The sequence below is a fragment of the Hydra vulgaris genome, chromosome 02 (genome assembly GCF_038396675.1).
Source record: "Hydra vulgaris chromosome 02, alternate assembly HydraT2T_AEP".
NCBI lineage: Eukaryota > Metazoa > Cnidaria > Hydrozoa > Anthoathecata > Hydridae > Hydra > Hydra vulgaris.
The window spans coordinates 53,090,103-53,114,550 of NC_088921.1; the positions used below are offsets into that span (position 1 = coordinate 53,090,103).

General features: G+C 25.2%; 1 protein-coding gene across 2 annotated transcripts in view; it reads left to right on the plus strand.

Annotated features, from left to right (window-relative positions):
- Positions 1 to 24,448, plus strand: part of LOC100204954 (collagen alpha-1(II) chain) — an 86,912-nt gene that overhangs the window by 57,876 nt on the left and 4,588 nt on the right. For both annotated transcript variants that reach the window (XM_065791359.1, XM_065791360.1), the window contains exons 30-55: positions 1,367 to 1,420; positions 1,635 to 1,688; positions 1,897 to 1,950; positions 2,423 to 2,476; positions 2,574 to 2,627; positions 2,855 to 2,908; positions 2,986 to 3,039; positions 3,139 to 3,192; positions 3,865 to 3,918; positions 4,932 to 4,982; positions 5,055 to 5,108; positions 5,222 to 5,272; positions 6,366 to 6,419; positions 6,817 to 6,870; positions 7,106 to 7,159; positions 12,903 to 12,956; positions 13,035 to 13,088; positions 14,968 to 15,075; positions 15,495 to 15,548; positions 15,832 to 15,885; positions 16,669 to 16,725; positions 21,858 to 21,911; positions 22,278 to 22,331; positions 23,001 to 23,018; positions 23,131 to 23,148; positions 23,333 to 23,350. In XM_065791359.1, the coding sequence (XP_065647431.1) occupies positions 1,367 to 1,420; positions 1,635 to 1,688; positions 1,897 to 1,950; positions 2,423 to 2,476; positions 2,574 to 2,627; positions 2,855 to 2,908; positions 2,986 to 3,039; positions 3,139 to 3,192; positions 3,865 to 3,918; positions 4,932 to 4,982; positions 5,055 to 5,108; positions 5,222 to 5,272; positions 6,366 to 6,419; positions 6,817 to 6,870; positions 7,106 to 7,159; positions 12,903 to 12,956; positions 13,035 to 13,088; positions 14,968 to 15,075; positions 15,495 to 15,548; positions 15,832 to 15,885; positions 16,669 to 16,725; positions 21,858 to 21,911; positions 22,278 to 22,331; positions 23,001 to 23,018; positions 23,131 to 23,148; positions 23,333 to 23,350 (1,347 nt within the window). The remainder of the gene's footprint in view (positions 1 to 1,366; positions 1,421 to 1,634; positions 1,689 to 1,896; positions 1,951 to 2,422; positions 2,477 to 2,573; positions 2,628 to 2,854; positions 2,909 to 2,985; positions 3,040 to 3,138; positions 3,193 to 3,864; positions 3,919 to 4,931; positions 4,983 to 5,054; positions 5,109 to 5,221; positions 5,273 to 6,365; positions 6,420 to 6,816; positions 6,871 to 7,105; positions 7,160 to 12,902; positions 12,957 to 13,034; positions 13,089 to 14,967; positions 15,076 to 15,494; positions 15,549 to 15,831; positions 15,886 to 16,668; positions 16,726 to 21,857; positions 21,912 to 22,277; positions 22,332 to 23,000; positions 23,019 to 23,130; positions 23,149 to 23,332; positions 23,351 to 24,448) is intronic.

The window sequence follows — 24,448 nt, forward strand, 5'->3', positions numbered from 1 at the left end:
ATAAAAAGATATCACCTTCTGCTGCTGATCAAGCCAAATTGGAGCATTCACAATTTTTAACTACTGTTGTGAAAGTGAACCAGGAGAAATTTCTTGGGTTCAAAAAAGAAAGTGATAGGTTGAATATACAGATGCTTCAAGATTCAAGAAATTAATCAAAATTTACCAAGTGTTTCTAATATTGTCCCATGGCCAAGCACCAGTAGAGCGTGGATTTAGTATAAATGACCAACTTCTGGATAATAGTATGCTAACTGCTACTCTTGCTGCGCAGAGAATTGTGCATGGTCACATGTGGAGTGAAAATATAAAATCATCCCAATTGGCTATGACAACTTAACTTATGGGACATGTCAAGGATGCATGAAAACTATACTTTAGCAGTCAGAATGAGAAGTCCCTGAAGGCCTTAAAAACTGACCATGATACTAAACTGAAAAATTTTCATAAAGAGATTACTAGTTATAGTAAACAAATTCACACCTTTGAAGGTACCATACTTCAGCTCAGATATGATGTAGATCAGTATGCATTGCAAGCGGAAAAGCAGAAATCATTGATAGAAATTAAGTCAGCTTTTTTTTAATGATATGATTATTTATTTTTATGACTGGATAATATGAAATATGAAGTTTGGTTTTTGAAATTGGCTGTGTGTTTTAATGATTTTTGATTATTTATTGTTTGCTACTTAGTCATAAAGTCATTAGTGTAATGTTAAATTTCTAAAGTATGAAATTGATTTATTTTAAGTTGATATTTTTGTATGAGTAGAAATATTAGTTTATTTTAAATAACAGTGTTTAGGCCTTAATTTTATCTTATTTATCTTAGCTAGACATTCTTACAGCTTTTAAATGAAATAAAAATATTTTAGTGTCACTTTATTTTTGAAATCCTCCTAAAATCTCCTGAAATTTTTATTCTTTTTTTTTTAAATTCCCTGGAAAATCTCCTTAAAAACCTTACGGCCACCCTGTTAAAGCTGTAAATTAGACTGTGAAAGTTAATAGACTGTAGATTATTAAAATGTAAAAAAACCAAGTAATAAAACAATTATTTTCTAATAAGACAGCTATTTCAACAACAAATGTTTTTTTATTTTTGAAATTAAACATCATTTTACTGTGTCAACCATTTCAAAAATAAAACTAATTTTTAATTTTGGTTCACTAAAACTAAAAGTCTATCTATAGTAACAATATTGCAATCCCATTTCTATAAATATTGCAAACTTATACGTCAGTTTATTCATTCCATTTCTATAAATAAGCGATAGTATTTAAAATTTTTTTTATAGAAATCAACTGTATAAACAGTTAAGTGCCATCATTGTATGTAGTTTTCATCTTATTTATACATGCAGGGGTTACCAGGAATAAAAGGTGAACAAGGAAACATTGGTCCTGAAGGTATTATGGTGAGAAATTAATTCAGTGTGCCTATTGTATTAAATTGTTAGAAAATTTTTATTATTATTAAGTATATAATTATGATATATATAGCAGCAACAACAAAATTTAAAAACTTCTAAACTAAAGGTTTCTAGAATTACTAAATATATATTTTATATTTCAAATTTATCAGTTTAATAAAAGAATATCATGGTTTATCATTTTGTGCACTGTATCTAGGGAATTGCTGGGATGCCAGGTGACATTGGTCCTGTTGGTCCAGAAGGAATTCAAGTAATGTTTGAATAGTAGATATTCTATAGAATTATATATAAATATATAATATATACTTTTTTATAGATAAATTTTCAGCTAAGATTTTTTTTTTATTGTTTAGAATATAAGAATGTTGTTTATAATAATAGAATGTGCAAAAAAATTTCAAACAGCACATAATTAGCATAATTAGTATATAAATTATCAAAAGTTTGTGCAATTTTAGGGACCTCCAGGATTACAAGGAATAATTGGACCAGATGGAGATGTTGGATTACCAGTATTTAACTTAATTTCAATTTTCATTTGTTTTTGTAAAGTTATTATTTATGAAAAATAAAATATAATTTTTTGTGGTCAGAGTAAAGTCATAGTTTGTATAAATTTACAAGCATTAAATAATCAAGTAAAATAGTAAAAGGTTATACTTTTAGTTTATGGAATGTCTGAGATAGGCAAGACACAGCATGAAAATGTGTAAAAACCATAGTCAATATCCTACCCCAATAATTTACATGGTTTAAAATGAGATTTACACAATTTAAAATAAGCATTTTGGGATTAAATTCTGAATGATGTTTTTGTCAATAGTTTCCAGACTACAGATTGAAATAATTATTTTTTATTTACAGTTTATTGTTGACTTAACAAATAATAATTAACATTTTATATTTAAATTCCAATTTATGTTTTAAAAATCTTATTTTTTTGTTTTTAAATAAATACTTTTTAAATTTGTTTTCAAAAAATAGGGAGATAAAGGAAGACAAGGAGATAAAGGGAAAAAAGGCATAAGTGGAAAACAGGTTTTTTGTTTCTTTGACTCATGTTATTTAGTTTTATGTTATCAATTTTGTTGTCATTAATATCTTAATTGATTTTTTTAAATCAATTTTTATTAAGGGAGATATTGGTTTACCTGGTGAAATTGGAAGTATAGGGCATCCTGGTGAAAAAGTAAGATTTATTGTGTAATGAAATTTCTAAATGCTGCTTTGCCTTTATGTTGTTTTTATTTCAAACAATTGTCATTCGATAATTTTAGGATATCATCTTACTTATGGTTAATACTTTGGTGTTGTTTTTAATTTTTATTAGAGTGTTGTTACATTTTCAAATGATTTTATGGTATTATTTTACATTCAATTAATATTAGGGTGTTGTTTTACCTCAATTAATATTAGGGTGTTGCTGGTGAACCAGGTGATCAAGGTACTCCAGGCAAAAAAGGAAGAATGGTATAACTACATTTTTATTTAATTTTTTTTTTTAGTCTTTTTTATTTAAAAATCTATAAAGATATTGTTTTTTATAGGGTAGCATAGGAAAACCTGGTCCTGATGGTCCTCAAGGACTTGTTGGGTTTCCAGTAAGTCTGTTATTTATTAATTAATTTTTTTTTTGTCACTTATTTTTCAAATTTTTGATTTTTAACAGTGATATTAATTATGTTTATTTATTTTTAAAGGGGAAAAAAGGTGTATCTGGAAAAAAAGGTTTTCCTGGCCAACCTGGGCAGAATGTTAGTACTTTTACAACATTTTGTTTTACTTGCTTTCTTGTTGGTTTGTTTATTTATTTATTTTTTGGTGTAACTATAGAAGAATCTTTGAAAAAAGTAATTAAAATAAACGTCGCAAAACTTACTCTGGTTTAATATGATGGTTTAGCGTAAATAAAAGAAATCATTAAGAAAAGTAATTAAAACAAACAATAAACTACAAACTTTTTTAGTTTAGCATAAATAAACTTTCTTAGCAGACTGAAAAGTAAATAATAAAAAATATATAAAAAAAAACTTTTTAAGAGCGTTTTAAAAATGGACTAAAAAGTAAAAAATTAACTATTTCATGGGACCAAAGGACTTTGTGTACATACACAACCTGAAATATCCATTAAAGTCAATGACTGAAAATGTTGGGCAACTAGGTGCAACTTGCTCCTATTAGCGCCCAACATTTTCAGTCATCAACTTTAATGTATATTTCAGGTTGTGTATATACACAAAGTCCTTTGATCCCATGAAATAGTTTATTTTTTACTTTTTAGTCCATTTTTAAAATGTTTTTTTTTTAAAAAAAATTATTTTTTATTATTTACTTTTTATCAAATTAAAATGTTTTAAATTTTGTGCACTAAATTGTTAAATTATACCAGCTACAAACAGTTTCAAATTATCAAAAAATTTCTTTAGGGTTTGCAAGGGGTTAGTGGTACAAATGGAGTTCCTGGTGCAAAAGGCATTCAAGTAAGTTAATTTCAATTATAAATTTAAAATATTTCAAAAAAAATAATAATAATAACATTTTAATAAAATTCTGATTAAATTTGCTTTTCAAAAAAGCTACTTTATTTTCTCTTTCAACTTTCTCTGTTACCTATAAATATATTAATTTTTTTTTGAAGAAAACTAAGGATACTTGTCCCCAGATTCTAAGCCTAATAAAGTTTAGATTTTAATCAGAAAAATAGTTATATTCATTAACAAGTGACTTTAAAAAATGATTTTAATAATAAGAATAGACAAATATGTAGACAAAAACTTTAGATTCAAAATTCAACTTGTTGTGATTCTAAGATTTGTTAAAGTTAAAAGCAGTTAAACAAGCTGTTGGTAAATCTGTGAAAGTTGAAAATAGTTGATCCAATTAATATTTTATAGCCTGTATTGTTATAAAACTTGATATTAAAGATATTTTGCAAAGAATTATCTAACAAAAAGGTACAGATAAAATAAAAGTTTACTGAGGTTTTGATTATGTATGACATGTTTATGATTTTCATATATATTTTAACAGATATATGAGAATCAAACATATGACAATCAAACATATATATGACAAACAAATATGACAAGTTTTTATTATATTTTATATGCCATCTAAAACATTAATTTACTCCAAAAAAGGCTTTATTTATCAATGAGATTTTTTTATTTATCAATGAAACTTTTGATGATGATAATGATGATGATGATGATGATGATGATGATGATGATGATGATGATGATGATGATGATGATGATGATGATGATGATGATGATGATGATGATGATGATGATGATGATGATGATGATGATGATGATGATGATGATGATGATGATGATGATGATGATGATGATGATGATGATGATGATGACTCTTAACTTTAAAATTCTTTATCAGTTTTTCAGGATCTTTGTTATTTATTATTTAAGTTAAAAGAAGTAAAAATTTACCTTATTTTCTTACCTAATTTTATATCTTATTTTCCATTAACTAGGGTACAACTGGGGCACCTGGTCTACCAGGTATAAGTCCAGCAGGAAGAAAGGTATTTTATCTATTATTAGTTTACTTTGAGATAACTTAGTTTCTTTTTTATTTATTTAATTTAATTATTTAGGGAGAAAATGGAGATCAAGGTTTAACAGGCTCAAAAGGAGTGCCTGGTCCAAAGGTTAGAATTTAATTATAAAAAATGTAAATGATGTTATTAATTCTTATTAAGGATATATTTTCATTTTTGATATGTAACATTTTGTGATAAAGATATTTAATTTTGTAATAAAGGGTGATATTGGAGATAGTCCTAGAGGTACTAAAGGAGTTGCTGGACTTGTGGTATGTTTATTATATAAATTACATAAAGTCGTATAGTTGCATTATATTATATTGTATGTTTTTATAACTATTTATTTTATACTTTTTAAAAATTTTATCTTTTATTTACAAAATAGTATATTTTGTGTGTGTTTGGAGGAGGGGGAGGGGAAAGGTGTAGTTGTGTAAATAGAACAGTGAGTTGAATATTCGACTTGAGTATTAGAGGAGCATCCAGTTTGATTATTAGTCAAAATTTATCTTGGTTAAACCAACCAAGTTTAACAACTTGGTTGGTTTACTAAAATAATTTTGTTCAATTTACTAAAACAACCAGGTTGGTTTACTTAAACAATATGGTGGAAAGAATTTAAACTCTCAAATTAAGAGGTTTAATTTAATTAAATGGTTTATTTAAAAAGCTCAGCACAACTCTATAACTTTACGTTTCTGTAAATCTATAACTTTACAGAAATGCTTCAAAATTTTTGTAAACATTAATGTTTGCTTGTATGTAATTGCTTAAACACGGTGGATTATAATCGGGTGTGTATGCTTTTAGAAGCAGAAAAGTATAAAGGTTTTATTATTATTATTGCTATTACACAAAAAAACTTTAAACACAAAAAGTTTCATATTAAATCAAATGGAAAATCTCATTGAGAAAAGAAACAGATTGATGTTTATGTGTCGTTTTGTACACAGATAGAAGTTAAGAAATATGCTGATGAATTTTTTTTAAAAGATTGTTGTATATGTTTTTTAAACATTTTTAACTCTAATTACTTCTTATTAAATTATTTTATTATGTAATTATTATTTTATTATGTAATTATTATTTTATTATGTAATTATTATTTTATTATGTAATTATTATTTTATTATGTAATTATTATTTGTTATGTAATTATTATTTTATTATGTAATTATTATTTGTTATGTAATTATTATTTTATGTTATGAAATGTTATTTAGCATTACTTTAGTGTGTTAAATATAAAATGAAAATTTTAAATGTTTTCTTTTATATATGCTTTATTAAATTATTTTATTTATTATAAACATTTTTAAAATAAATTTTATTTACTCCTAATACTTATATTTGTTTTATTAGGGTATCCGTGGAGATAGTGGATCATCAGGAGAAAAAGGAGATATGGGTGCTAAGGTATTAAGGCAAAAATGTTGTATGGATAATTAAAAATGCTTTTTCTTTATCTCTATAAAATTAGTGATTACATTGACTAACAAAGATTTTGCTTCAGAAAAAAACAATCAATTTTAGTTTAGTAAATGTGAATCCAGACATGACGAATCCAGACAAAGGTGCTTGGTTTTGTCATGAAATGTCACATTTACATGTTTTTGTATGTTTTCTTGTTGTTTTATAGGTTATGTATGTTACAAAGTAAAGTCATAAGTTTATTGAATAAATTTATAATAACATAATATATGAATAGAAATAATAAGAAATAATATTTAAAATTTTTTAGAAAATTTTTTAAATGATTTTAATTTCATTTTTTAGTCAGTAAAGTCAATACTGATTATAAATGTTTAATTAGGGCCAAAAGGGTGACAAAGGCAATAATGGTGAAATTGGCGATAAAGGAACTGATGTAAGTAAATGTTTGCATTCAAAAAAAGATTTTAAATCAAATGTTTTTTAAAGTTGCATTAAAATTATTGTATTTGCATAGTATTGATAAATTGTGAGAAATAATTTATAATATTATTCTAGTTTTAAAAATTCATCAAAGTTTATACCTTTAATTTATGCTCTATATATTTATATAAGTTATAAAATTTAAGTTTATACCTTTAATTGTAACATTTTTCATTTAATCCTGTTAGGGTCTGCCCGGAGATATTGGTATCCTTGGGAGTAATGGAAAAACTGGAGAACAAGTAAAAATTTTCCACGATTTTATTTTATTAAAATATTCCAGTGTTTATACAAAGTGACATCTATAAAAATTTAAAAACTTTGTTTATCATAGAATTAAATATTGAGGAATTCAATTTCAGTGTTTTATCCATGAGGCCTTTAATATGCTTACTAAAATAGTGAAATTAGATAGATGAGTAAATAACCTGTGGTATTTTACACTTTTTTAAAATTGTTTCTTATTTTATAAATATTACAAACTAGATGACCAGACCCATAAAAATGGGTCTTTGTAAGTCTATTCCACACCAACCTTTTCTATATTTTTTCCTTATATATATATCCTTGTTTACCAAACTTACCCTTTTTATACTTATCTATTCCACACAGATCATTTCTATACCTATGCCTTATTTACTTCAATATTTTTTAAGGATATAGTTTATCCGCACCTTTTCACAAAAATTAACATGCACACTTTTTCTGCATATGTAGAGCTTATTAGAGATTTATAATTAGGTTTGTTTTCTCCGAAATCCATATCATTGATAGCTCAGTGGTTTAGTGCAATGTCATCGGTGTTGTTTCAGGGGGTTTAAGATATCCCCTTAGCGTAATAAATTTTGAAATTTTTTCGATCTTGCTTATATATTTATAGCAAAAAAGATTTCTAATTATTAAAATAAAAGTTAAGTTTTGTCATTTTATAGATATATTCAGGGCTTTAGAGCCAAGGTCTAAAAATTAGCTCTGGCTTTATTAGAATTTGGGCTCCAGCTCCGCAGCGGCTCTGAAAATGTTTTATGACAGTAACTTAAATACTATTAATATTTTATTAATCAAAGTATTGATTCATCCTTAAAAAGAAAATATCTAAAATATCAGGTTTAAGTGAAGAAAGCAGATTGCTTGATACAAACTTAAAAGTAGAAGCCTTTCTACACTTGCTTGTGAGATAGGTATACAAGTGGCTACTCTGCACACTTCTTGTCTTCTTTCAAAAGTGACTTCAGCTTTTGAGGGAATTGAAGAATACTCAATTCTTAAATTCCCTCAAAAGCTGAAGTCACTTTTGAACGTCCCATTTCTTCCATTATCCTCCAGTTGTCCAAAAAGTTTGTTTTAAAAGTATTAAATATTAAAAATATTTTTATCAAAATTAATTTTGGTCACACTTTTCCTTTTTTCTTTTTTTATCAAGCTCCTTTTCAAACTGATCCTCTTTTCCATCGTAATTAGATTCACTTGAAACTAAAAGAAGTACTGTAGATGGCACAGCATTATATATATATTTTTTGACTTTCTATTATATTCTTGGCATCTCTTTTATAAATTTTTTCTGCTATTGTTTTTATGCCTTGTTTTGCTTGTATTATTTCTTTTTCTTTCAATAGTATTCGAGATCTAGCATCAACATAAACCGCAGTTAGAAATATATCATTATCAAAAGGTTTTTCTTCTTATTTCTGCATAGATTTTGAAATATCTTCTACAAATAGTCCTTGATTCTTCTCTAGGTCAGATTTCAATTTCAACTATTCCTTTAGAAACTCTTCTGGAATGATATCGATTCCTTGAAGTTTAACTGTCACATCATGTGGCTTTTTTAAAAGGTTACAAAGATAACTTGACTTATCCCATATTTCATGACATAGAAAGAATATCTGATCTACTGCAGCATATTGCTCACACAATGGATGTAAAAGTAATAATTTTTCAATTATCCAGAATGTAGAACCAAAGCGTGTCTCATTATCCAAATTTGAAAGAACCTTGTATTGCTTCCTTGCTAAAAATATTGTATGTGAGTTTCTTAGTTTCTTTACAACATAACAGACTTTTGCTAAAAGTTGGGCAATCTATGTTTTTTTTAAACCATACAAATAGCTAGCTGCAAAGTGTGAATAACACAACCCATCAGCTTAATGTAAGTAGACACTTGTTGATACCATTCTGGGTTGATAAAGGCTGGATTTTCATCCCGAGCTGCTTCACTTTCTTCTCCATTTGTATCCTGTTGTAAAAATTTTCATCACCTGAGTATTTGTTTAAAATTGTGATTGCTCTAATCATATTGGTTGCATTGTCTACACTTGCACATACTATTTGATCATTGCTGATACCAAATCTATATAAAGTATCTTTCACAATTCTTTTGATAGCAACAGAGTTGTGCTGTCCTTGTGTATCTATCAGTACCAAAGTTTTACATTTTTTTTGGATAATAATATTGAATATTTATTGCCAAATAGTTCTTTTGGTGTAAGTGGCTGCATCTATTTTCACATAAATAAATTTCTGTAACAATATTTCCTTTATTTTTTTAAGCAAATTCATTAATCAAATTGCGTACAGAATTGTGTCCAGTACTGAATCCAAGAGTTTTACCTAGTTGGCCTGTAACCAATTGAAATCCTTCATTTGCAAATGCTTCAAGGAAACTCCATTATTCACTACCATTTTGATAATTCCAATTTTGAAAGTTTTAGTGCTAACTTGATTTATTGTTCTACTACTAATGATAGCCAATGAATCTAAAGTAATCTGTGTAGTTTTTTTAGTATTGCAATCTTGTGAATGTGATAAAGATGATTTTGAAGATTTTATTTATGAGACTTATTTCAGATACAACAATTTTATATTCTTATAAATGTGATCTTTCCAAATGCCGTTTTATATTGTAAACTTTTGATTTTTTTATTTGCATGGTGCATAAAATCACTTTATCATTTATCTTTTCTGTTATCTTACATGTAACCAGTTTTGTAGTTTTATCAATTGAAAAATACTTATCTAGAAACCTCTCAGGATGGTTTGAGTTTGAAGCTATTTTTATAAAAAACTATGAAAACAAAGTAAATGACAAACTTTAAAGATAAGAGAAATAATAAAAAAGATAGAATAAACAAAAATAATATCAATAATCTTTAATAAAAAACATTTAAAATATTTCGTTATTTTATTTGGAACTCATATGTTTAAATCTATTTTAAAAATGTTTTAACTAATTAAAAGGGTTAAAACAAATCATGTGACTTAACACATAGATAAAGTATTTTTCTATTAAGGATTGTCCATAAAGTACGTACGCTCAAATGGGGGAGAGGGGTCAATTATGAAAGTAAGGAGACACTAAATTAAAAAAAAAAAAAATGTTTAGTAGGTAGGTTAAAAGGGTATGTACTTTCGGGAGGTGGAGGGTACTGAAAATAATGTAAAGCAAAATACAGGGGAGGGGGAGATAAGGTGTTATCCATAAAAAGCTTACCTATTTTATGGACAACACCTTAACCAATCATTGACATTGTTTAGAAGAGTTGTTTTAAAGTAACTCATCATAATCTATAATAAAAACAGCATGACATATTACGCAAAATAATTGAATAAAAATTAAATTCTGAAAAAAAAAAATTTCTTTTTTGTTTCTTTATAAACTCTATGAAAAGATGCTATATTTAGAAATTATAAATATTTTAATGAGCACAATTGTTTAAATTCTTTAAAAAATATCTCATTATATAAAATAATAACTTTACGGAAATTTTATATTTCAAAATATCAAAGGGTGGAGCTGCTCTGGAGCCAGCTCCAGCAGGAAATATTTTGGCTCCAGCTCCGGCTTAGGTCCATGTAAAATCACCAGCTCTGGATAGCTCCGGCTCTAGCTCCAGAGCTGCTCCAAAGCCCTAGATATATTATACACAGTTGTTCCATATACTGCCTGCAAACGTACATATGCTAAAGACGTTTACACTTACAGAGATTTGTACGTAACCCTATACAAATGGCAGAACTAAGAAGATCTTAAACCATTAAACACTATAGAAGCATCCTTAGCTATAAAATGTTAATCTAAAAGTTAAACCAAAAAAATTGTGCGCAGTAGCGTCAGTTTGTGGCGTAAAAAACTTTTATACGACGAGTTTGCTTTTACATTTGTCTGATTAATTTTAATTATGGTTCATACAATTGCACAAAAAGATATAAACTGGTACATATATATATTTTCACGGATAAGAGTTTGTATTTATTACAATAGTAGTAAACAAATATTTTTTAAAGAATTAACATAGTAATTACTATATTTAGAATATATCCCATAAAAATATATTCTCTATATTTTTATGGGATATATTTCTTGAGAAAAGAATTTTCCTTAAAAATTTAAATAAAAAATCTTATTTCCAGATTTTTCTTAGCTTTTTGCTACAAAGTGACATCACATACACAAAAACGTTTTGGGTTCAACGATTTACGAATTCTACTATTTTATCTACTATTTTTAATGGTCTAAGTAATGGTCTGATGTATTTTTAGCAATCAGAAACTATTAAGATAAGGGGCAAATCTAAAATTGAAGTTTCAAATTTTCCACTTGGATGAGACAATATGTTTTATGTTTTTTCAATCTTGTCAATTTTTTTAAATACAATAACACAAATACAAAAATTCAAAACAGAACGGCTTGAGCAAAAAAAATTTTGTAATTATTAGAAAAGTTTTTTTTATATTACACACGATCGTGTATAAAACATTTTATAAGTGAATTTTACATTTGCATATAACATGTGTTTATATATAAGCACAACTTTATTCCTATGCAATAAAGCTGCGCTTATTTAGAGAGACCACTTGAAAAGTATTAATTAATTGCAATTGGTATAAGAGTTTACAAAATGATTTGTTTTTCAATTACATGCGTAAAATCGATGGATCAGTGGTTCAATGTGCTGTTCAATGTGCCTTTTATATGGGTTCAAATCTGCTCTTTAACACAATTTATTTTTAATTTTTTTAATCTGGCCATATATATTTATTGCAAAAAAAAATGTTGCAAAAAAGACTTGTAATTGTTAATATAAATATTAAAATTTTTTCTAGATATGGGCTTTTTTTTTTTTTTACCTCCACAGCAGCACCTTTTGGAGTAGCAGGACTGTCCTATTAAATTTTTTCTTTATTAAGTTTCAGTCCATTTTTTTTTTTTTTTTTTCACGCCATCAACAGCTTATTAGGACTAATTACCTGAACACATTAATAACATAAGTATTTCAATCATGACACATACGCAATAAATTTCTTCCGGTGTTTTGATGTTTTCAGTTTTTTTAGCTTTTTTAAAAATTCTTTCATTTGTTATAGTGTATAATATCTTTACATATGTTATGTATAAAACGTTCATAAAACTTCAAAATTGTTTTATTTTGTTTTTAAAAAAAATTGAAAAAGATTAAAAAAAAAAACTTAATTCACCTGTGATTGGATTTGACACAGCTTTTTTGTTCAAAAGCTTTGCGAGCTAACCACTCGGCAACGCTAGCATGTTGACTTATGGAAATTTTAAAACTATATAATAAATAAAAGATTTTATAAAACAAAAATAAATGCTATAGATCAAAATTAAGGAGATGTTCAATATTAAGGAGATGTTACCGCAATGCAATTCTCAAGTGAAAGTAAAACTATAAAACTTGATATATGTTTTTAACATTACACAGTTTACGCAAGTTAGATATTTGCATACACCTTCACTCATTTTTTTTATAAAAAAGATTCTTTCTTGTCATTAACTCAGGTGTAATGGTGCCATGAGTCAAACATGTGTCAAACACGCTCGAATAATCATTAATAAGTTGCTTGTTATATTATAATATGACACTAATATTTGTCTCTTCTTTAAGTTTCTGTATACAAAGAACATTCAGTATTATGATTTAAATAATTATTTGCACTCAATCTATATTTTTTTTAAATATTTTTTAGGGAAAAATGGGTGAAAGTGGAAAAGAAGGTCACAAAGGAAATCCAGGGGAAACGGTATAAAGAATTAAATATACTTATTAATTTTACTATTTTGAATTATTTTTATTTTCTTACTCTATTATTGATTTCAAGGGACTTTTTGGAATACCTGGGAAAGATGGAATTGATGGAGAAATTGGTAAAGATGTAAGTAAATATATAAATACACTCACACACAACTCGTCAATTGAAAGTGAAAAGTCGTTGAAATATTTTTACAAATATTTTATAGTTATTGAGTTCTTTCAAATTTAATTCTATTAACCATGTAAATTATTTAATTAATGAATAAATATAATTTTAAGAAAACTAGAGGTTTGACTTGCATTTGGTCAAATAAGGTATTGTAAAGAAAAATATCATTTCGAAGGACGCATTCAAATAATAGTATATTCATATTTTTGCAAATATATACTGCAAAAATATGATTTATACTATTATTTGAATTTAAATAATAAAGTTTAAAAATTGCATGTTTATTTATAATTTTAATTTAATTACTATTTTATTTAAATTAATATTAATTTAATATGATTTTAAATAATATTTATAATAAAATTATAATTATAATATATAAAAATTTATAAAATATAAATTATAATTTAATTAAATTTCTTATCATCTCATTAGTGTTGCATTTCATTCCTGAATTTTTTTAAATTTATACAAGCCATTTTTAGCATTTTGCAATCCAGTATTGATCACATCTTTAATATGGCTTAGTTCTTGTGATTGTGGAGGCCAAGCCAACTGCTTAATAGAATGACACAAATTACAGAGAAGCTATATGTGATACATGTTTGGAGTCATTATCTTGTTGAACGTACAAAAAAATTGACATAACTAGCGCCCGAATTTGATTTATTTAGAATTTAAAAATAGTTCAAAAAATTTTTTAAATAGTTTCAAAGAAAATTCCATATTTAATGCCAATGCTGATATTTCTGGTTGGGAAGAGACTTTTCACTAAATCTAACAAGTTTCATGCTCACTTATTACTGGTTTTGTCTCCAAAAAGTTCTGGAATGAAATGTAGCACTAATGAGATCTGTCTTTTATTATTTATTATTGGCTACTACTCTCCACAACAAAATATTTTGCACATGCCTTTACTTTTACACATTTTTCTTCCCATCAAAACAATTAAAATTTTTCTATGTAATTAATAATTCCATTCTCTTTCTCTCTCTCTCTCTCTCTCTCTCTCTCTCTCTCTCTCTCTCTATATATATATATATATATATATATATATATATATATATATATATATATATATATATATATATATATATATCACAGACACGCACGCACACACACATATAAATATATCATCATTAAATTTGAAGGAAATCTCAGGAGTATCTTAATTATCATTCAAAATATTATTTATTATAGGCTTTTTATTATCTTTTTGTTTATTTTATTATTACTTTATTGTTTATTTCAGACATGATTGACAATGTTTATTTTAGCATGTAATAAACAAAATTAACATATTTATGCAATTTTAAAATTGAATTAATAATAAGTATTGATACTTATTATTAATTCAATTTTAAAATTGCATAAATATGTTAATATACTTATTAGGAAAATTTAATGATTATGTTAATATACTTATTAGTACATTTTGATTTAATAAATATTAACATATTTATTAAATTAAAGTTTAATAAATATGTTAATATACTTATTAGGAAAATTTAATAAATTTGTTTAGCTTATTTTGTTTGTATTTTTCACAGTGATAAACAATTTTATATATCGAATAAATTATTTTTTAAACATGATGACTATAATTGATAAACTTGTTGGCATGAGTTGATCTTGAACATTTTTGTTTATTATTTGCTGAGTACTATTTAAATTGAAAATAGAATTGAAAATAAAATATAAATTGAAAATAGCTACTAATAATGAATAGTTTTTTTGGGGGAGTACAAACTTTTTTTTATATGTTGTACAAAGTATATGCAAATATAATTTCTTTTAATTCTTTATCTTTATTAAACTCTTTATTTTAAAGGGTGCTGATGGATCTAAAGGAGTCAAAGGAGAAATCGGAATGCCTGGTGTAGATGGCCAACCTGGTAAACAAGGTTTACCTGGAAATATTGGTTTTCCTGGTATAAAGGTATTTTTGTAGTTTTTTTTTTTTTTTGCTGTTAATGACTTAACTCATTTTAGGCTTACAAAAATTTAGAGGGGGTTAAAACTTTTTTTGCTATTTATGTCTAATGTTTATAGTTGTCTTACACAGTGATTGAAATTCCCCAAAAGACTCAGTGTCTTAAAGTCAAATATTCATTATTTTTACCCATTTTGTGGAGTCTTCAAAAATCTTTTACTTTAAATTTTTTGGGCGCCTAAATCATTCTTGGTATTGTGATTATTGTTGTATATTTTGAATAATAATTCTTTATTTTTGTTTGTTATTTTGGTTATTATTAACTTTTGATTGCTTATTTTGGTTAATATTTCTTTATTTTTTATTGTTTATTGTACCTAATAATTCTTTACTTTTAATTGTTTAATTTTAAAATGTTTCTTCAGGGTCCTGTAGGAGAAATGGGACCACCTGGTTTGCAAGGTGGTATTGGACCTATGGTATATATTGTATTTTAATTTTAAGCTTTTTTAAAGCAGATTTTTAATTTGAATGTTATTTTTTGTAAATGTGGTAAATTAACTAACCTACAGAAGTTTTATGAAGTTCTGTAATAGAAAATTCAATCATTAACATATGTTTTTTGTTAATTTTCTTTTTTGTCATAAGTCAACTGTTTACTTTTTTTTTTTAATATTTTTTGTTTTATTATACAGGGTTTATTATACAGGTTTATATATTATTATACAGGTTTTATTATACATTTTTTGTTTTATTAAACAGGGAGAGGAGGGTCCACCTGGTTTTGCAGATGGTATTGAAATATCTGATACAATGGTAAGCTATGCAGTTAGTGTTAACTATAAACAAAATTTTTTAATAACAATATTTTAAAAAACAAACATGAAATATGAAAACTAACATTTATGTATTTTTAGTTTATATGATTTATAACTGTTTTATTATTTTGGAAATAAGATGTGATTAAAAATATAAAAAAACAATATTCTTCTCTGGTACCCGAGTCTTTTTGACCTCAGTTGAATTTGTGATTAATCTTTTGTTTTTTTTATTAATGCAGTACTTCTTGTTCAAAGGGGGATAAAAACTAAAAACTTTATTAAGTCCTGATTAAAATAAAACTTTTTATAAACACTTAAAACGAACAAAAATATACAAAATAAAAAAAAAAGAACAACAAAGATATACAACGAAGGATATTCTTTTGTCACACTTTAACAATCTTTTTATTGTTACATTTTAACCATATTTTTTTATTACACTTTAAACATCTTTTATTGTTAGTAGTAAAAGTTATTTTATTTATATATATATATATATATATATATATATATATATATATATATATATATATATATATATATATATATATATATATATATATATATATATAATGATAACTGTGTAACTAATGCAAACTATGTAAGTTAATGACTTAGTAATAAACTAATCTGGAAAATTTAAAGAAAATTTATTTACACAATTTTTGGTTTTGAAAGCCAAAGTAGTAAAAGTTGTTACTATAGTAACAATTGTTACTTTTACTTTTCTAAGAATATAATTTTTTTTTATAAATATATTATTTATCTTTTTATCTAGGATAAGATTAGTTTTACTGGAACTCGATCTGGTGATGTTGGTGTGAAAGGCTCCCAGGTTTTTAACAATTTTCATCTTGCAATATTATTTATCCAAGTTTTTATATGTATAAACTCATCAAAAATACATGTTTAACTTTTTTGAAAAAAGCTTTATACATATATATATATATATATATATATATATATATATATATATATATATATATATATATATATATATATATATATATATATATATATATATAAAATATATATATATATATATATATATATACACATATAAAATTATGGAATACATGTTTAGATAGCATCTTTAACATTGCACTGCCAGGGGCTTCAGTGCATTCATGGACTAGCTTATATCATGCTGCTGCAAAGGAGTGCCGCTACATCAACTGTGGGTTTGGCATGGGGCAGCAATTTTTCTTTTATTATTCTTTGTTTTTAAGCTTTCATAGAAGAAAGAATCTGAATCTTATTCAAGATTTTTCAATTTTAAACAATCGAAAAATGCTTACTATTTATTGAGGTTAGAGTATATGCTGACATCAGCAAATAAAGTCATTTTAGGGGATGGCTAAGGATTTTGTGAAATTAGTGAGAGAATACCATAGCAACTTTAGAGGTTGCTATGGTATTCTCTCATTAATTTGTTTCAAATTTCAAGTGCTTTTTAGAAAACTTTCTGCTTTGAAAGTAATTTTTGGAATAGGTGTACTATTTTAACAAGAACTTAAAAAATAAAAAAAAGGATTTTTGATAAACCTTTGACTGCTGACATGTTCAGTATAGTTGGACTGCTGACATGTTCAGTATAGTTCGACTGCTGACATGTTCAGTATAGTTTGTACTAAAACTCTTTTAATATTGCATCATCACCTTTATATTTATACCATCATTATTTTTTTTAGTTCTTGCACTGCTAAGTATTGACAATTATATTCCTAGTGAGTTTTATCACCCTGCAGTTCACTCAGGATGATCCTAAATGGACTGTAGTTAAAAATTTATATATATATATAAAATATATATATATATATATATATATATACACATATAAAATTATGGAATACATGTTTAGATAGCATCTTTAACATTGCACTGCCAGGGGCTTCAGTGCATTCATGGACTAGCTTATATCATGCTGCTGCAAAGGAGTGCCGCTACATCAACTGTGGGTTTGGCATGGGGCAGCAATTTTTCTTTAATTATTCTTTGTTTTTAAGCTTTCATAGAAGAAAGAATCTGAATCTTATTCAAGATTTTTCAATTTTAAACAATCGAAAAATGCTTACTATTTATTGAGGTTAGAGTATATGCTGACATCAGCAAATAAAGTCATTTTAGGGGATGGCTAAGGATTTTGTGAAATTAGTGAGAGAATACCATAGCAACTTTAGAGGTTGCTATGGTATTCTCTCATTAATTTGTTTCAAATTTCAAGTGCTTTTTAGAAAACTTTCTGCTTTGAAAGTAATTTTTGGAATAGGTGTACTATTTTAACAAGAACTTAAAAAATAAAAAAAAGGATTTTTGATAAACCTCTGACTGCTGACATGTTCAGTATAGTTGGACTGCTGACATGTTCAGTATAGTTCGACTGCTGACATGTTCAGTATAGTTTGTACTAAAACTCTTTTAATATTGCATCATCACCTTTATATTTATACCATCATTATTTTTTTTAGTTCTTGCACTGCTAAGTATTGACAATTATATTCCTAGTGAGTTTTATCACCCTGCAGTTCACTCAGGATGATCCTAAATGGACTGTAGTTAAAAATTTATTGTAAAAAAATAAACTTTGTTGGATTATTTCAGAAAAAATAGTTCTTTATGATTACTTTTTTTGATTGCATTATATATATATATATATATATATAATATATATATATATATATATATATATATATATATATATATACACACATATGTATATATATATATATATATATATATATATATATATATATATATATATATATATATATATATATATATATATATATATATATATATGTATATACACACATATATATTAACTAAGAAAAAACAACTTGTTTTTTCTTTGTTAATATATATGTATATCGCTCTATTTGAAGTATCTTTTTAATATTGAGCACTCTTTTACGACTATGAGTTTTGTTTTATTATTATAATACAAAACAGCCTTAAATATCAATATATATATATATATATATATATATATATATATATATATATATATATATATATATATATATATATATATATATATATATATATATATATATATATATGTATATATATATATATATATATATATATATATATATATATGTATATATATATATATATATATATATATGTATATATATATATATATATATATATATATATATATATATATATTATATATATATATATATATATATATATATATATATATATTTGTATATATATAAGCATATGAATTTTTTGAAACCGGCTCAGGTTGGATTATGCAAAAAGTTTTAAGAGGCTCAAAAATATGCTTGAGCATATTTCTGATAAAATATGCTTATTTTCAATACTTTTTAAAAAAAAATGACCGTATCTAAAAAAAAGGTTTAATCAATAAAGTATGCATTTTGAATAATATTGTATTAAATAAACTGCACAGTAAAAGAATACAGAGAGTGTGTGAAAGAGAGAAAAAGTGATTTCAAAGAAATTAGTTCTAAAAAACTTTACCTTCTGCTCCAAATATAAAACTTCATTTTTTGCTGAGCAATGATTATAAATTCTTGAGGTTGCAAAATATGAATATGAAACGGTATGAGTTTTTGATTTGTTGATTGTCAATTAAAGAGAAATATTCAAAATTTTAGTTTATATAGCTTAAGAAAAGTTTAAAAAAGCTAAAAATGGATAATGAAAGAATGGTGAAGCATTTATACTTAGTTACATTCTAGGAACAGTAAAAATGGGTAGAGACAATCTTATGGTGCAGGGATCAATGGCTTGCAATAATTATGGACATTTGTATTTTTCATAAAATTCTTGTTGTCTTAACTAATAAGCTAGGAAATAAGGTTTACAGGTAAACTTTACAGGTTAGGAAAACAAACTTCCAACAAGACAGCAACTTAACTTATAAACTGTGGTTAGGAAAACAAACTTCCAACGAGACAGCAACTTAACTAATAAACTGTGGTTAGGAAAACAAACTTCCAACGAGACAGCAACTTAACTAATAAACTGTGGTTAGGAAAACAAACTTCCAACAAGACAGCAACTTAACTTATAAACTGTGGTTAGGAAAACAAACTTCCAACAAGACAGCAACTTAACTTATAAACTGTGGTTAGGAAAACAAACTTCCAACAAGACAGCAACTGTAACCATATGCAACAAAGTTTTCTAAATGCAAATTGAGTTACTTGAATGGCCAGCTCAAGTTCTAGATCTTAATCCATTTGAAAATCTGTGAGCTATTTTGAATCAAAAAACTAGCAGGCGTCTCAAAAAAGAAAACAGAGCTAAAGATCATGGTCCAAAAAGCTCGGGCTTAAATTGATCCAGATATGACAAAGAAGTTAATTGAATCAATGCAAAATTGACTTGCTGAAGTCATAAATGTAAAGTTCGAACTCAATATTAAAAAGTCAAAAAAATAAATAAGTTAAGGAAGGTCTCCAAAATTTTGTTTGGATATTTTATGTTAAAAATTAAATTAATTTTGTTTTGCATTATTAAATTTTTAATTTTGCTCTCATAATAATCATAAAAATTCTTATTATAAATTTTTTTTGAAATTACTTGTCAAAGTTTACTTTTTAAAAAACGTTTTTGTTAGGATACTTATTTCTCTGACTCATATCTTTTAAAAAAAATATATATATATAAAAACTTATTAAAATCAACGTTCTAGTAAAAACTATAATTCCCACTCTTCACCTCCCACTCTTTCCCTCCCCACTCTTTGCCTCCCACTCTTTGCCTCCCACTCTGTCCCATAAGGGGTCATTCATAAAGTATGTACGCTTTTTTTTCGTTCATCCCCCTTCCTTCTGTATTTTGCAATACGCTTTTTTGAGTACCCTCCACCTCCCTTAAAAGTACCTACGCTTTTAGCATATTTAACTAACGTTTTATGATTATTTTTTTTTAATTTAGTGTCTCCTTTCTTTTATAATTGACCCACTGCCCTCCCATCTCATATAAGCCATTTGCAGACCCCCTCTTCCCCTCTGAGCGTGCGTACTTTATGGACGATCCCTAATCCCAAAATGTCCCAAATTTTAAAAATTTTAATGTTTTTCATAAAATATCATTTATAGACTCAAGTCCCAAACTGTCCTAAAAGCCCTCAAAGAAAATGAAATGTTTGAACACAAGCATTATATCATTTAGCACATGCCTCCTGCATATTTTTCATAATGCGTTTAGAGCAGGAGTTAATGTTTTAAATTTCAACTCAAATGCAATTAGTGTTAACTTTTTTTTAAATATTTAGATATTTAAAAAAATTTTAATTTAAGTTTTTAAAAAATTTTTAATTGAGTATTAAATTTTAATTCAAATGATATCATTATTACAATTTTGTTCTCCCAACTGAATTAATTCTTCAGAGCAAAATAAGCTACTCCATTTGGAGTGGCTTGTTCTGCTGTTCTCTCAAACAAACTCTCCATTTATTACATACATTATCACAAACTTCTTCCTTTGATGAACAGGACAGAAAAATTTTATTCAAAACCACTTCTAATGATTTGCATACTTATAGAGTAAGATTTGATACAGCTCCTAGGGAATCATTACTTCCCTTTTTAGAAGGATCAATTGATAAAAAAAAACTGCATTTTTTAATATAGCTGAAACTATAATGAAAATTTTTTAATATAGCTGAAACTAGAAATGCTATTTATTTATATACTATTTTATATATAAAAATCTAATTTAGTTTGTCCTAAAATGTCCTAAATTTTACTCTAATTTTTCCTGAAAAGTCATTCAAAAAACACATAAAAATTATCCCAAAGTTATAAAATTTTAACCTATTTTAGAAGTGGGAAGTCTGTAATTGTCTGACAAATTTGAGAAATATGCGCTAAATTGATGTTTTCCTTTTTCTTATTCTCTTTTTCATAAACAACTTTTGATTAATTTCATTTTTTTATAATAGAGACAAACTAACAAATTTTTCAAAAAAAATTTTATGCTTAGGGAGATGATGGTGAACCTGGATTAATTGGACCTCCTGGATATACTGGTTTAGAAGTAATTTATTTTGTTGATAGTTTTTTTATTTTTAAGTTCTTTTAATTTTTTCCTGAATTAAAAAAATATAATTATTATACAATTATAATAAAATATAAAAGAGTCTTTTATATTATTTTTTATTTATGTCTTTTAAAAAGACATAAATAAATTTTAATCTTAAATTTTGTACTTTTGTATTCAAGTTTTAAGGAAAAAGATTTTTCTTACTTTTTTATTGTTGTTGAAGTTTCTTAATAAATAAAAATCTGATATTATTGTTATTAGCAGTATCTATTAATTTAATATATTGTTAATTGATTTAATTATATATAATTTATTAAAAACTATTTTTTATAATTATTATTAATTGTTAATTTTAAATAGGGAGACCCAGGTGAATCAGGACCACAGGGCCCTATGGGAGAAAAAGGAAATCAGGTAAGGAAATTCCTGTAGTATTTGTAATTTAATTTGAAACATTAATACATTTTTTATGTATGTATCATAATTTCTTTAATTGATATAAATATTTTTTATTACATGTTTTAATTATTTAATTAAGTTGATTAAATTGTAATCATTACATATATTTATATAACATCTATTATTATAAATTTTATGAACAAAATTTATTTGAAATTCAAATTTATTTATAACTTTTTTTATAAAGTTGTTATAAAATAATTGAAAATATACACCTAATAGTTTACAAATTATTTTTTTTAATTTATTTAATAAGCTTCCTCAGAGCTCCTGGGTCACAACAGTTGAGAAGGCCTTTAGTTTTTTATTGAAACCCATTAGGTTAGATTAGACATCTTAAACATAGCAATTATGTCTTTTATGTCAAATATGGTCACTTAAACATAATGATTATAGTGAAGTTTATACTTAAAATTATTAAATATTAAAAAAAATTTAATGTTTTTTCTTCTGAATTTGAAAAATAATAAGCTAATATTTCCATGTTTTCTAAATTTTTTTTCACTGTATAATTTTCATTTTTTTTTTTTTTTTTTTTTTTTTTTTTTTTTTTTTTTTTGCATTTAATATTTAGCAGCAACTTATACAAAAGTTGGGTTTTGAATCATTTTTTTATGTTTTTAGGGCTTGCAAGGTGAAAATGTGAGTTTTTGTTTATTTTGATTTTTTTATATACATCTGTTTATTTTTTGATTACATTAAATTTAATTCAATATAATAAAGTTTAAATTAATTTCAAAAATCTTTATTTAAGGGAGAAAAAGGTGACAAGGTAGTTATTAAAAATATAAGTAGTATTGTATGTTTATTAATCTTATATATTATATTGTATATTTTTGAATATTATATATTTCTTATTTATTTTATTTAACAGAATTTATAAGTTTGCAACATCATAATAATATTTTAATAACTAAATCTAACTTGTGTTTTTAAGACTTTTTTTTGTTTTAAAGGGAGATGAAGGTTATCAAGTAAGTAACTTTTTTTTATATTGTGCAATATATACTCTGTAATATTGTATTGTATGCAATATGACTCTATAATAATGTATTGTATTCAATATATTGTACTCTGTAATAATGTACTGTATGCAATATATTATACTCTTTAATAATGTATTTTATGCAATATATCATACTCTGTAATAATGTATTTCGTGTCAACTATGTTGAAATGATCTTACTTTAATTTGGTCCTTAATTTCATCAATAAATATCCTAGTTTAGCCATCTTCCTTTTTTAATTTTTTTTTTTAATTTTATTGTTTTTTTTTATGCTTATAAAGGTCATTATAATTTATTTTAAAAATTTACAGCTCCTTATCCTTCTAATTTTAGGAATTTGCAAAATGTATGTCTTTGACTTGTGTAAGTTAGCCCTAAATATGTTCTACTGCACATATTTAGGGCTTTTTGCAAAGTTTATATCTTTGACTTGTGTAAGTTACACACAGATGTTCTACTGCACATATTTAGGGCTTTTTGCAAAATTTATGTCTTTGACTTGTGTAAGTTACTCAGAGATGTTCTACTGCACATATTTTTTTGAAACATAACATAAGCTATGATAATTATATTAATCAATGAGTTTTTTTTGCCTTGTATACACCTGTAAATATTTAAAAAAAAGTTTTTTTTGCATAGAAAAACATTCAAATCAGTAAAAATGTAGAACAAATCAACCAGTATAAAAAAGCCATCTACAATTAGTTTAATATATATTTATTCATTATGCAATTATTGTATTAGTGCATAGCTCTCAGTTGTTTTCTGATACATTTGTTATGAAAAAAGTAGATTTAAAATTGAGAAATATTCTTTGACAGTTTTTCATACATTGTCATAAAAATATTTTTAACAACACAAAAATTATCCTACTAAAAAAACTTTTTTTTACTTTTTTTGTCCTAAGGTAGTGGAGTTGAGCCAGATAGAGATTGCAGTGGGTATTGAACTAATGCTTGCCATTTTCAGTTGGAATTCACTATTTGTTTTTATTTCATCAATAGCTAATCTTGTTTTATAATAAAATAATTTTGTTTGATATAAATGTTTCACTTTTGTCCACCA